The 14,710-nt window shown below is 37.7% G+C and overlaps 1 protein-coding gene across 2 annotated transcripts; it reads left to right on the forward strand.

Moving 5' to 3' along the window:
* Window positions 1–1,599: 1,599 nt before the first annotated feature.
* LOC104602782 (histidine biosynthesis bifunctional protein hisIE, chloroplastic-like) lies at window positions 1,600–11,179 on the forward strand. Of its 2 annotated transcripts, XM_088894877.1 has the most exons (6): window positions 1,632–2,035; window positions 2,179–2,398; window positions 9,210–9,455; window positions 9,554–9,649; window positions 9,848–9,999; window positions 10,626–11,179. In XM_088894877.1, exons 2-6 carry the CDS (start codon window positions 2,315–2,317, stop codon window positions 10,828–10,830), a joined length of 783 nt encoding a protein of 260 aa, XP_088751003.1. In that variant the 5' UTR covers window positions 1,632–2,035; window positions 2,179–2,314; the 3' UTR covers window positions 10,831–11,179. The 2 variants fall into 2 exon arrangements, with proteins under 2 accessions (XP_010264898.1, XP_088751003.1); XM_010266596.3 differs by lacking the exon at window positions 2,179–2,398 and having other exon boundaries at window positions 1,600–2,035.
* Window positions 11,180–14,710: the final 3,531 nt, after the last annotated feature.

Raw genomic sequence — 14,710 nt, forward strand, 5'->3', positions numbered from 1 at the left:
ACGCTTCAACTCAACCAACTCATGGAGGCGGTTGACAAGGACGATGACCAAACAAACCGACTGCAAGACATTGAATAGTTAGAACAAAAGAAGAGAAACAAGGAAGAACAAGTAAAGTCGCACTCACCGCCATGACTTGATGAAGAGTCACGCTCTCTAAGAAGTTGCTGGTGTGGCTATTAGCTTCCTTCCTAATATTGGGGAGCATCACACCCAAGGCAATCTTCTCGACCACCCCTTTCGTCTCAAGGGTGTCTTCCAACTGAATCAACCATTGAGGCACATATACACCCATTAAGCCCTTGGCCGAAGCGTGTTCCAAAGCGTCCCCCCTCTACGATGAGGACCGCCCGAGTTGGGTTGTGGCTTCCTCGGAGTCAACCACCACGACCTCCTCTATCGATCTCGGCCTCTTCCCCTACTGAGGCATGCATTCCATCGAGTGGCATTGAAGCTCCACGGCTTCGAGCTACGCGCCTAAGGTTCTAGCTACCTATGCCTTCCTCGTGGCCGTGACCTTTATACACCGAGCTCACTCCTCAGCACCAGCTATATCCGAATTTGCATAATTCACCACAAAGTTAGACAAGCTCATAAAAAAAGAGAAGATCATGCAGCCCACGAACCAGACTAGGATTGATCGACTGAAGGGCACATCAGCCCAGCCGAAATCAGCAATCGAGACGATGTGTAGTTCCCGATGTGCACTCGCACTATCCTCCTCATAGCAACTATCTCCTCCTCCGACAACTCAATATGGGAAGGACCCTTATCCTTGGTCCTTAAAACAGACAGGGAGAGGAGAACGACCAACCTCCTCGGCACTTCACAATGAAGAAACCCTCTTTCCAGTGTTTAATGGAAGAGGGAGCCCCAATAAGCACCTTGGTGTTCGGCCTGGCTGACAGGTAGTAGTACCCCTATTTGTGCTTCTTCAAGTGGAGGAAGTACCTAAACATCGACAGGGTGATCTCAATGAGAGTGCAGTAGTAGAGCAGCCCAACTAGGTACTGAAATGAGTCCGACATCAACTGAATCTAGGCAGTAGCAGATCAAGCATTCATTTTTTGCTTTGATCTTTACATCTCATGTGGAGTTATTTGGAATGAATGAGCCAAAGAGGAAGTAGCATGTTTTGATACCTGGATCTGGGCAGTTTTGAAGGAAGTAATGATTTAAGGAGAGAGAGAGAGAGGTCGATGTTGTGTTGGCTTTGAAAGTTGAAACTAGTACAGGTACATGGTAGCTCTTTGCTCAGATATGCATCTATATCTATTCAAAGCTCCTCCATAGCTGCCCACTGTATCTTAGATCAAGGAACCCAGGTTTGGACTTGGGTGGTGAAGATAGACCAAGGATTTGACCTAAGGGCTAAACGGGCATTTCAACCATTCCATTAATATTTTAATGATAATGATAATTTTTCTGAAACAATAGGGCTATAGGGGTAGCATTAAACAATAATCAAAGTTAGTCAATTAGCTAAAACATAAGGTAGTTTAAGAAAACTTCCTTTATTTTTTTTAAGAGGAAAATTTATTTATTAAAAAAGAAAAGAACAAAAAGGATTACACCCGGCGAGCCCGAGCTCCCCTCACATCATTGAGACATTGAAAGCGAGACGGGAGAGCTCGGCCGGGAAGGCCGAAGGATACAAGTCATGCTTCCATGAGTTGGATGTTCGGTATGCAGTATGTTAATTATGAGTATGAGTTCAGATTTACTAACCACAAAACACTGTAGCTACTGCTAGTGGCTACACAGAGGTTCCGCAGGTTTGATCCCGCGCCTCCAAATTGGCCATAACGAACAAGGAGTGTATATATACTATATACCCAATAAATAACCCCCTCGGTCCTACGACTCACTCCCTCCCGCCGAAACCCTTCTATTGTCTTTCATGGCAGCTTATACTCGTCTACCGTCTCTGGTATTTCCTGGTAAATATTCCCCCAACTTCAACTACAAGAAAAGCTGTCGCTTAGTCTGTGTATCTGCTCAGAAACCAGAGAAAGAAATCTTCCTCCAATCAAAGGTACTTCCAACCCAGAAACTACTCTCTCCATTTTCATTTTATTCGTTAGGGTTTTGATTTTACATTGCTTGTTCGATCTATGGTCCTTATTATCTTCCCCTAGCTCATCCCATATTTTTCTTTTTCGATTTATGTTTCAAAAGCAAGAGTTTCTTTGCGCTCATTTCGATGGCTGAAGCTGAATATCCAAGGAGTTTCTATTTTGATTAATATAGCGACTAAGTCAACCCCCCATAAAGAAAAGGGTTGGCCAACAGAGTCCAAGGGATAAATGCTCTAATGATTCGTCATATGTCGCCCAATGTGTCCAAGCAGCCCTTTAATGCTAAACTTGGTCCTGATATGGGTTTCATAGTTGCACTGGTATGTTTCTATTTTCAAGTCTTCCATTGTTAGTTACCAGACATAGTCCAGGTGCCTACAGAAGAGATATCTGTTAAATTGTAGGGGCCTCTACATGTCTGGAATAAAGAAGGGAGAGAAAGCTGAAGGATGGTATCACGATATTTCTGCAGGTTTTCTCTTTCTGGTATCTTTTGGTGCTCGATGATCTGCACTCTATGGTTACTCGAGCGTTAATCGATTCTACATATCCATTTTTTAAGCTATGTTTCCTCTGCTAAATTGAAATTTCGTGGAATTTAGTAGGAATTGCTGAAGGATCCGGAGGTTGCATTTTTATATCATCCTTTTTACCATGGGGAAGTACCTAATGTGGGTTAAAGGATCAAATGATTCACATGTGCATGCTCTACTCGTGAATCAAACTGATTGTATAATTTTGTGTCAGCCTTTGAATCAATTGTTGCTCAGAGTCTTATTGCGCGATACACATGGCCATAAGTATCGGAAAACTTAACATTCTTAGCTGTTGAAGCCGGAAAATTTGTCACACCCCCAACAAAGGTTAGGCATGAGACAATGCCACATGCTTACTGGCATGTAAGGCTTTACTTGCTTACAATCAAAATCCAAAATTTTAACAATAAACTTCAAATAAAAACAAATTGTAAAGTAAATGTAAAATCACCTAATTTCTAATAACTTGAGTTCCATCAAATGTCTAAGGCCTTAGTGAAAACTCCTCTCTACAAAAAAAAAAAATAATAATAAATCTAAAATCCAACTGATAAATCTACTACAAGTTCTAATGTAAATAAATCCGTACTAGCACGCTCTCTCTCTCTCTCTCTCAAGCAATCCCGTAGAGTAGTTATTCTTCTTCATCACCTGAAATGGAAGAGAACTAGGAATAATGAGTACAACCCTCATTAAGTAACATTTCATCTTCCCAGTTGGACCAAGCATGCAAAAAAAGATACTAATAACATTAAATAATTCATAAAATTCACATAATATTCACAAGATAAGTTTTAAACAACTTAATCCATCCTAGAGAATAATCTTTACATACTCAAAAAAAAATCAAACTTTCTAATAGTTTACAAAATTATAAGAACACATGTCATGGACTGATCTCGATATATTCAAATTCAAATTCAGAGTCACATAGCAATTTCACAAGAGTAGACTATGACCACTTTCACCCCAGTGATAAGGGACCACATATATGCTCTGTGGTGAGGGCTCAAATTCAAAATGGACTAGTCCAAGATGCCATCGTATTCATCCCCAATGACAGGGTCTAGAGAGTCTTATATTATTATAATATAACAGATACATCAATCCATACATGAGTCTTACAAAGGAATTTATAATAAGAATAACAACATAGCTAAATAAAGAATGTTCCAACTTTAATAAAGTAAGAAAAGGTGAAGAAAAGGGTAGAAGAAAGAAAGAGAAAGGAAAGAGAAGAAAAGAAGGAAGACTAGAAAGGAGAAATCTATTCACTTCTCCTTACTGTCGACCCAGGTTGTATTAGTATTCTATTAAAGCTGAAATGACTACAATACCCTTAGGAAAATTACAACAGATATAAGAGAGAAAGAATAGCATGAAAAGACAATACTGCCCTTGTTAACTACTTCTAACAAAGTTCCAGCTTGTTACAAATATAGTCCATCCTTGAGTGACTCACACTTTTAGTAAAAATATCAACTACTTGGCCTTCAAATATAACATAGGGAGTAACAACCTCTCCACTTGTCACTTTCTCTCACGAAATGGCAATCAACTTCAATGTGTTTAGTCCTTTCATGAAACACTGGATTAGAAGCAATATGTGTTGCAACTCGGTTGTCACAAAACAATTTAATGGGCTGACAAATTGTGATATTCATCTCTTGAAGAAGATGCTTCAACTAGACTAACTCACAGGTAGCATGGGCCATTGCCATGTATTAAGCTTCAACACTACTCCTAGCAACTACGTTCTGCTTCTTGCTCTTTCAAGTAACGAGATTTTCGCACAAGAAAGTACAATAACCTGTAGTGGACTTCCTATCCATTGGAAACCTTGCCCAATATGCATATGAGTACCCTACCAGAGACATATCTCCCCCTTTCTTATACAAAAGCCCTTGATCAGGAGCACCCTTTAGATACTTCAACACCCTCATAACACCATCCCAATGAGTAGTTGTTGGATTCTGCATGAATTGACTAAGGACTCCAACACTAAAAGAGATGTCTGGCCTAGTGATGGTAAGATAGATTAACTTGCCTAATAATCTCGATACCTTGTAGGGTATTCTAATGGTTCCCCTTAATTATCAATCATCTTCACATTGGGATCCATGGGAGTTTCAACTGGCTTGGATCCTAACAATCCATTTTCATCCAACATATCTAAAACATGCTTTCTTTGGAACAGGGAGATTCCCCACTTCAATCGAGCTACCTCAATTCGAAGAAAGTACTTCAAGGTTCCTAGATCTTTAGTTTGAAAGTGTTGTTGTAGGAACTGTTTCAATTCATCAATTCCATGTGTATCATTGTCAGTGAGAACAATATCATCAATATACATTGCTAGAATGATTTTCCTAGATGATGAGTCTCTACTAAACACAAAGTGATCAACACTGCATTGTTTCAAGCCAAAATTTTGCACCACACTACTAAAATGACCGAACCATGCTCGTGGTGATTGCTTTAGCCCATAGATAGCTTTCTTCAATCGACACACCTTTCCTGGCTCCCCCTAAGCAACATACCTAGGAGGTTGCTCCATATATATCTTCTCTTGAAGATCACCATGGAGAAATTCATTTTTGACATCAAGCTGAAATAGGGGCCAACCAAAGTGGGTAGTTAAAGAAATGAGCAATTGTAAGAACCTATTTTAGCCACAGGAGAGAAGGTTTCTGAATAGTCCACACCATAGGCCTGAGTAGGGATGGCAATTTTCCCCATTTCCCCAATCCCTGTGGGGATCTGCCCCGAATGGGGCGTGGACGGGGAGAGCACTCCTCACCCCGTAGGATCCCCACTAATATATGTATATATGTACAGATACATTTATATATGTATATATCTATACATGCACCTATATATTAATATTTTTAAAAATAATATAGTTAAATATGTTTGAATCTTTTCTAATATGATTGTAATTTTTAATTATTTTATTTTTATTTTTATTTTTAATAAATAAAATAAAAACAAAAACAAAATGGTTGGCATTATAAAAAATCATAGGGAGTGGGGATCCCCAGGGGGACGGGGATGGGGATTTTTGCCATTCCTAGTCCTGAGTACACCCCTTTGCAATAAGTCGAGCTTGGAATCGCTCAATGCTGCCATTTTGACGGTGTTTAACTGTATATACCTATTGACAACCGTCCATTGACAACCAACGGCCTGCTTCCCAGGTGGTAAGGAAGTGAGATCCCAAGTATTATTAGACTGAAGAGCATGAAATTCTTCATCCATCGCCTTCTTCTAGTTAGGAGATGAGAGGGCTTCTTGTAGAAAACACGGTAGAGAAATAGATGATAGAAGGGAAATGAAACGTTGATGTGAAGAAGACAAGTGAGCAAAGGAGACATCGAGAAAGGGGGTGATTTGTGCAAATATGCTTACCTTTATGAAGAGCAATAGGAAGATCAAGATTTGAGGATGGTGGATCTGTCAACGACAAAGACTCTGGTGGCATGTCAGAAGTTGGAGTAGGATCAACTACTGGCGACAATTCTGGTTGTCTATTACGTCTAGGGTACACTCTTTCAATGGTTGAATAGGCTCCTCCATAGTAGGCAAGGGAATAAAGACATCACTAGATTCAGAAGGAAGAGGAATAGAAGGAGAAGGTTCACATCCAGAGAAATAGGGTAAACTCTCAAAGAAGGTAACATCTGGAGCAATAAAAACTTCCCATAAATTAGGATGATAGCATTTGTAACCTTTTTGAATACGAGAGTAAAGAAGAAAAACACATCTAATAGCTTTGGAGTCAAGTTTATCATGGCCTGGACCCAATTTGTGAACAAAACACATACAACCAAACATACGAGGAGGAAGAGACAAAGGTGAGGTGTAGTTTCAATCACATGGCGATTTTTCCTCTCAGCCACACCATTTTGCTGAGAAGTGTATGCACATGAGTACTGATGTATAATACCATGAGAGTCAAAATAAGACTGAAAATTATTATGAAAGTATTCCTTGGCATTATTTGAACGAAACCATTTAATGCGTACACCAAACTGATTCCTTATCTTAGCATGAAAAGATAGAAAAATAGAGAACAATTCTGAACGATCATTCATTAAGTAAATCCATGTCATTCTTGAATAGTCATCAATAAATGTTACAAAATATCTGAATCCATTATAAGATGACACATGACTAGGACCCCAAACATCTGAGTGGACTAAAGCCAAAGGACTCGGGTCTCTCTTATCATTCTTAGGAACACAAGACACTTTATGATGTTTACTCAACTGACATGACTCACAATCTAGCTGAGTTACAGACTCTAAGGTTTGGACTTGCTTTTCCAAAACACATAAGGATGACTAAGACGACAATGCCACTGATGTGGTGTAAGAGAGGAATGAAGGTCCTTCTAAGGACCATGATCATCCAAGTAGTACAGTCCTCCAACTTCACAACTGCCACCAATTGTTTTTCCCATCTCAAGATCCTAAAAGACACAATATGAAGGATAAAATGTTATTGAACAATGACGGGTTTGAGTAAGCTTACTTACAGACAAGAGATTAAAAGGAAACTTAGGAACATAAAAAACCAAGCATAAACTAAAGTTAGAACCAAGAGACACATTACCGATATTAGTAATAGCAGAAGAAGAATCATCAGCTAAGGTAACAGTTTGAGAGGTAGAAGGTGGTAGCAAGGATACAAAAACATATATGAGGAGCCAGCCATGTGGTCTGAAGCTCTAGAATCAATTACCCAGGGTGAAGGTGAAGAACTAGAAGCAAGACAAGTAGTACTTGACTTTACAAGTGTAGCAGTGGCAGAACTAGAAGAGGTAGACTGGCGAAGCTTTTCATACTCATGTGGCATAGAGATTGTGTCTTTATCCTTGCCAACATTGGAAGTGGGAGCATCTTTAGTCACACTAAGACTCCCAAAATCATCTTCCACCATTGCTTGGTTAGCCTAGGAAGATGGGGGGCCATGAAGATCATAACAAAAGTTGACTGTGTGACCTTCTCGTCCACAATGTGAGCACTCACGGGCTGAACCACAACCACTACCACTATGACCACCACCACTCGTTGCACCACCAAACTCTCTACCACCTCGTGCACCTCTGAGACCACGACCAACACCCCTCACATTTCCTCCAACTCTACCACGCATATGTCTACCAGGAAAACCTCCTCTGGAAACCACCATGGTTGATCTCTCTAAAGGTGGGGGATGATCACTATGTGGATTTGAGGCTCTCCTTATGTGGGAGAAAACCTCAAACAAAAATGGAAGATCACTGCTCCCTAAGATTTGGGCCCACACCGGTTCAAATTTAAACCTCAACCCAAATAAAAATCTTGTTACATCTAGATGTTCTCACAGTTCTTGTTGAGTCTTCAAATCAGTGGATAAAGGTTGATAAACATTGAGCTCATTCCTTAAGCTTTTTAGAGAAGCATAGTATCTTCAACACTTTTATCCCCTTGTTGAAGAGAAAAATAGTCTTGGTACAACTGGTAAATTCTTGTGACATTGTCTTGTCTAGAGTACAATTGCTTGGCATGGTCCCAAATCTCCTTGGCCGTGTCTAGAAACATAAGGTTTACACTAATGTGATTCTCCATACTATTCCAAAGTGATGTCATAATTTGGGCATTCTCTTGTACCCATTCATTGTACCCTTCTGATTCACTTTTCAATGGACCCTCCTTGATGTACTTCAATTTGCCTCTTGCAATGAGAGGTAATTCAACCGGCTTGGCCCATGGGATATAATTAGTACCATTGAGTTTCACTGTAGTTGATTGAGAAGTCATGAAATCTGATTGCACAATTACTGTAGGTTTAGTTCTATCATTTGACGAAGCCATGAGTGAGAGATCACTGATTTGCCACCTAGGCAAACTGTCAAACAGCTAGAAAAATGAAAAATGATCATTTGGCCGAAAAATGATCATCCGGCAAAAATCCTAATTTTAAGTTTAATACACAAGAAAACAAAAAACAAAAATCCAAGGGAGAAAAAGACTTACCAAAAGAGTGGTTTGGTGCCAAAAATCACTGAGATAAAACCCCTCCTTGATTCTCCAATAATGGATTGTCTTCACTTTCTCTTAGGTCTGAAAAGAGAAAAGATGAAAGACTTCTTGCATTAGCTAAAGAAATAAGGTTTTCTTTTGTAAGCATATTTTTCCTTTTTGCTAAGTAGTGCCCCCCCCCTCAAAAGAAATTTCAAACAGGTCCCCTCCTACAACACTCATTCTCCCATTATTAACCTTAGTGTTTTTTTTCTTGGGTATTACAAAATTGGTGTTTCTTTAGGATCTTCATTTTATTCTTCCATATTTAGTCTTGAACTGTCAAGCAAATTTCTTTTTTTAGAGGCACAACGTTGGCTTTGAATATGATTAAATTATTAAGATTGATCATGGATATTTTCTTTTGTGCTGTACAAGTTGTATGACCAGTTAATTGTCTAACTTGATATTTGAATGGGCCATATGAGTTATGACATTCTAATGTTAAGAATGCAGATATATGGATTTTGAAGTTTATTTATTTGCCTACATTAATGAAATAAATCTTAGTTTTTTAATTGGAAATCTTACAGGTTAATACATTACTGGACAGCATTAAATGGGATGGCAAAGGCTTGGCAGTGGCGATTGCCCAAGACATAGACACAGGAGCTATCCTGATGCAAGGTTTTGCAAACAGGGATGCACTGGCTAAAACAATTTCATCTCAGAAGGCTACATTCTACAGCCGTTCACGGTCAACATTATGGACGAAGGGGGAGACATCCATGAACTTTATTAATGTTCATGAAATTTTTCTTGACTGTGATCGTGATTCAGTATGATTCTCAAGAACTGAATTTTGGAGCTTAAACTTGAATCAGCTTTTTTTTTTTCTTTAAATCTGGACAGGGGTTTACTTGAAATCTTATTTCAGATAATTTATCTTGGGAAGCCTGATGGTCCTACATGTCACACAGGAGCGGAAACATGCTACTATACACCAGTTTCTGATTTCTTACAGCATCCAAAGGTATGCATTCTTGAATTCTGTACCCTTTTTTTTTGAGAGAGAATGTAGGTGTCAGGCCATGATGCAAGATTTGGTAAAGTGATATATGTATTTTTTAGAGGTCTGGGGAGCTGATGGATGATACACATTTAGGCTTTAATTACTTTATTTGCTGTTGAGTAATAAACATTTAGGTTTTCAGTGGATCATATGCAACAGGTTGAAGATAATAGGTTGGCGTCAACCACTTTATACTCATTAGAGTCTACAATCTCCATGCGTAAATTGGACATAGGAAAATCGGAAAATGGAAAGCCATCATGGACAAAACGGTTATTGCTTGACAATAAGTTGCTCTGCTCCAAAATACGGTATTATACTTATTTTCTACACCTATACATTACAAATTACACTTTTACATGGTTATATATCCACTAGTTTAATAGTCTTTTTTCCTTAGAAAAAGGCCTAGATCTGGGGCCATAGGACCTGTAGCCAGTCTGGGTCCCATAACTTGTGACGTGATGTATTCCATATACAGTGTGTCTTACCATGGCAATTTGTTTATCCGAGAATAAGTTTGAGACATTATTGCAATGGAGAGACATTTTATTTGAACTGTTTAAAAACCCAGTAAATAATGTCACCTTGTGAGGTGATTTATGGTTTAGCCCCTTCTTGATGGATCCTCTCTACTGAACAATACATCTCAAGTTTTGAGGACCTTAGACACATCAGTGCATGCTTAAACTTGTGCTGTTATTTTAGGGCTTGGGTTGGCTGTTTGGGTCAAGTTGCCTAAGGCACTACCCAACCTGTCTTAAAGGTGGAGTCTTATAAAAAACCTGTCTTAAAGGTGAGTTGGATCAGTTTGCTTCGGGTTGAGGTGAAGCATCCAACCAAATTGCAACCCTTGTGCCCCAACGTTTAAGATAATCCTTAACTTCAGAAACTTATGGAGTTTCTTATGTTGAGTGGAATCTAAAACCTTTTGCAGGGAAGAGGCAGATGAGTTATGCCGAACATTGGAGGAGAATGAAGATAAGTTCCGCACAGCCTCTGAGATGGCAGATGTACTTTATCATGCCATGGTGCTATTGGCAGTTAAAGATGTTAGGATAGAAGAAGTTCTCCAGCTCCTAAGAGACCGTTTCTCTCAGTCAGGCATTGAGGAAAAGAAGAGTCGTAAATCAAACAGCTAAATCTTTATTGTTATCTATGTTGAGAGATCCCCATGCAGTCCATCTCCATCATTATGCTGCCTAAAAAGTTGCCACAAAATTCAAAGAGAACATGCCCAAAACTTTTGCAGCTCCAAACTCTATGAAATTGTAAATGCTGGTTGGTTTTGTAATTTCAATATGACCCTCCACCACCTTTCAGCAAGTTTGATATATTGTTTGACAGGACTTGTCAATTTTGCATCGGAGAACAATTTGTGGGTTGTTTCATGTTTCATTACCCACTGCACTATCTTCAGTTTATAATTCTAAATAGCACATGTATTATTAACATTTGCCAATGCATTTATGTTGCTTTATGAGTCTACAAGTTAGATGTAACTTGATGTGATTTCTAGTACGCATTATAAGTTTATAACAAGTTGGTGTGTTTGTATCACTAACTGGAGCATAATACTGTTTACTACTTAGGACCCATGCCATGCATAGGCTTTGTTAAATGAAATTGACAATGGAGCCCTTTGGTGTTCCAAAGCTTTTCATGTTTAGACAGAAAACACTATCTTATTTCAAGAGGAGCCCCTGATTGATAATTCATAACCTTCGTAGAATTTAAAACTAATTAGGCTTAGACAGTAGACATGAATAAGCATATAAAAGGTATTACTATTCAGCCCAAAACTTAAATGAACGTAGCTAGTGACCTAGGTTGTGTTTGGTATCATTGCCATTTCAGGCTTGAAACGTTTTGAGTTAGTGTGGGTGGTGCAAGTTTCAGGTTAGAGGAAAAACCTGTTTGGTTAACACCTAATGTTTATGGTCTCAACAGCAATGCTGACTAGGCATTTATAGTAGATATATGTTTGGTATGTCCTATTTCATGTTGAAGTGTTTAAAGTAAACTTTTAAATTCTATGTAACACCAATCGCACTTCCAATTACTGTTATGCCAATCTAATGGACAAGAATTTTTCAAATCCAGGATTTCATCAGATTTTATTTTATTTTTTTGATGAATACATCAGATTTTATTTTTTCTCCAATGTACAGGGGTGTTATGTCTGTAAATGTGTTATCAAGAGCTTCAGGCTGCTTCGAGAAGAAGAATATGATGGAGCTTATACAGTGAAGTAGACTGAGGTTATATGGCTTTGCTCAAAGTGTTATATGATACGTGATGCACCATATCAATTCATCACCATGCCGCATCGGATGACAGGTAAGTGCCATATCAGCTAAAACATTGTGAGACGCAATGGCTGTTGGGGGAAACCTCAATTTGACGTTTCCTTCAATGCCCCCCTGCTGCTATTTTCAGACAACGTTTTTTGACTGTTTTGAGTTAAAACAGTCTCAACCAAATAAAAAAATTCCATTGCAATTCAAAACGCTTAGGTGGTGCTGATGTGGCAGGGTTTCAAGAAACAACAATGGTATCAAACAAACCCCTAGTGAACCATCTGGTTGAACCATTAAACCTTTGATTTTTGACCCAGTCAAGGCTTGTGAGTTAGATATTAAATTTCTTTTTCTTTTGTGTTTTTTAGCCATTTCGAACACTAATGACAAAGTTCTCATTTACTATACTTAATTTTGCTTAATATGATGAATGTATAATACCATAAGCATTTTCACTTTTTTATGTAAGTTTTTGATGTATGTATATTTCACAAATAATTACATAAAGTTTATAAATAATAATTTAATATTTTATATTTGTATAAATTTATTATATATGTATAAACCAAAAACTAGTTAAAATTTTTAAACCATTTTAATTTTTTCTTTATTTTAAAAATTGGATTTGGCCCAAATCTAAATCCAGTCCAAGTCTGATATGTCAAATTCTGGATTGGATCTCGTGTCTATAACAAGTTATGGTGTTATTATTCATAAAACAAAAAAAAAAAGTTATGGTGTTATTTTTAGTACAACCAGCTGGTATAGTCAGACCAGAAAAACTGGAAACCGGTCAGGTGACCGTTTCTGGTTTTCTCCAAAACTGGATTTTTGTTAAATGTTGATTTAGTTAATAAACCGCTGATTTGGACAGTTGAACTGTTCAACAGTTTTAACTATTTATTATTATTTTTTTGTTAGAATGGGCCATCCATTCAATTCGAACAGTCGAACCGTTTGACCCGGAAACCAGACCCTGACCAGTTCGTTGTCCGGATCGATTTTAAAAACCTTGATTCATTATTTGACACCAATGACAAAACCAGTCATTAAGTCATTAAAACTAACGCAAACCAATCAGGTTAAAATTCAGTTTGGCAGTTAAAATAATGATATAAAGTATTGTTAAGCTCAACTCACTTTCAAACCTATACAAATAAATGAATGATAGGGATTGACCATGACAAAGCTCTTAAATTACAAAAGAACAAAATTGAAGAAGGAGGCTTTTGTTCAAATACAAGGGGTGCAAATACAGGGGATTATAGGATGATACATCTTTGTCCTCTTGTTATTCAAGTGCTAGTATTGTAAAATATAGGGAAGTATTAGAGGATATTCGGCGTAATGGGTTGATAAATTATGGATTTTCTCCAACGTACAATGTTTTTTTTAATTGCCGATTTCAAAAACTTTAGTTTGAAAACAGATTGTTTGTCGAAACAAAAACGGGAAAACATGTTTTTGGTTGTGTAGTGTATTAATTTGTTGTTTTCAACACTAAACTAAAAACCTGTTTTTGAATTTCTAGATCAGAAACATGTTTTTTCCTGTGGTGCTTTGATTATTATATTCCATAGATCATACAATATTTATAAATAAATTCTTATCCAGAATTCAATGAAATATTTCAGAGTTCAAAGAAGTTTTCCTCAGTATGGATGGGGATCATAGTGCCCTGAATCAATGGAATAGTATTGAACCTCAGTTAATCTAATACGCTTTGCCATCGGATATGATGTCTAAAACATGATTTATGAGCTTTCATTTGTCTCAAAACAGACTTAAACCCTCTTTTCAGTTGGATTTAAGTCCTCAGTGGTTCAAATCCCCTCTGTTGTTACATTTATCAGATCTGTTGAACTCCATCCGGTGGAGTTCAGTGACTTATAGAGCAGGAGAGGTGAAGACACTGGATTGCTCTGTAACACATCGTATCAAAAGCTTGAAGACTGAAAATTTGTTTTGTTCTAGAAATTAAAGAACACCCAATTTCTTCTGAAGTAGTAAAATTTCATTTTTTTTTTTTAAATTGGGTTCGATAATTTATTTATTTTTTCTTTCTCTTGATAAAATTTTGTGAATGAAACAATGGTTTATAAAAATGGGTCCACCTACCATTACCAGATAGGATGTTGGATAAAAATGTGAATGGAATAAAGTGACAATTACCCAAGAACGTTACATGGCTAGCTAGAAGTCCCTGTCGAACTCAATCACTCAAAATTAAACAATGACCAATCATAAAAAATACTATATAGTCTTCTGACAAACATGTTTTGGCGCCTTTGATATTAAGTTAGAATGCGCACTCCCTATATGTTTATTGTTGAGCAAGCTTAACAAGGCAACCCTTCATTATTTTTATCTAAAGTCTGGATATATATGGTATAGCCGCTGAGTAGGAGTGTAGGACAGTAGTTTTCATAAAGCTGCGGATTCAGGTATATACCCAGCAATGAAGTTTGAAAATCCTAATGCCCAATTCGACATATAATGGATTATTTATTTATTTTGATCTTGGATTGGATACTTCAACAATCCATTGAATTCAGAGACGGTTGGATCTGATCCAGTCCGGCCCAATTACATCTCCTACCATACGCACAAAATGATCTTATCTTGTCAGAAATGATATTCTATAGCATTTACCGTCAACATGCCAAAAGCATTTAATGCCAAGTGTGCCATATTTGCAAAACCATGTAATATTTATATTTTG

Source organism: Nelumbo nucifera, chromosome 1 (genome assembly GCF_055504915.1).
Source record: "Nelumbo nucifera cultivar China Antique chromosome 1, China Antique-T2T, whole genome shotgun sequence".
In the NCBI taxonomy this organism is placed as follows: domain Eukaryota; kingdom Viridiplantae; phylum Streptophyta; class Magnoliopsida; order Proteales; family Nelumbonaceae; genus Nelumbo; species Nelumbo nucifera.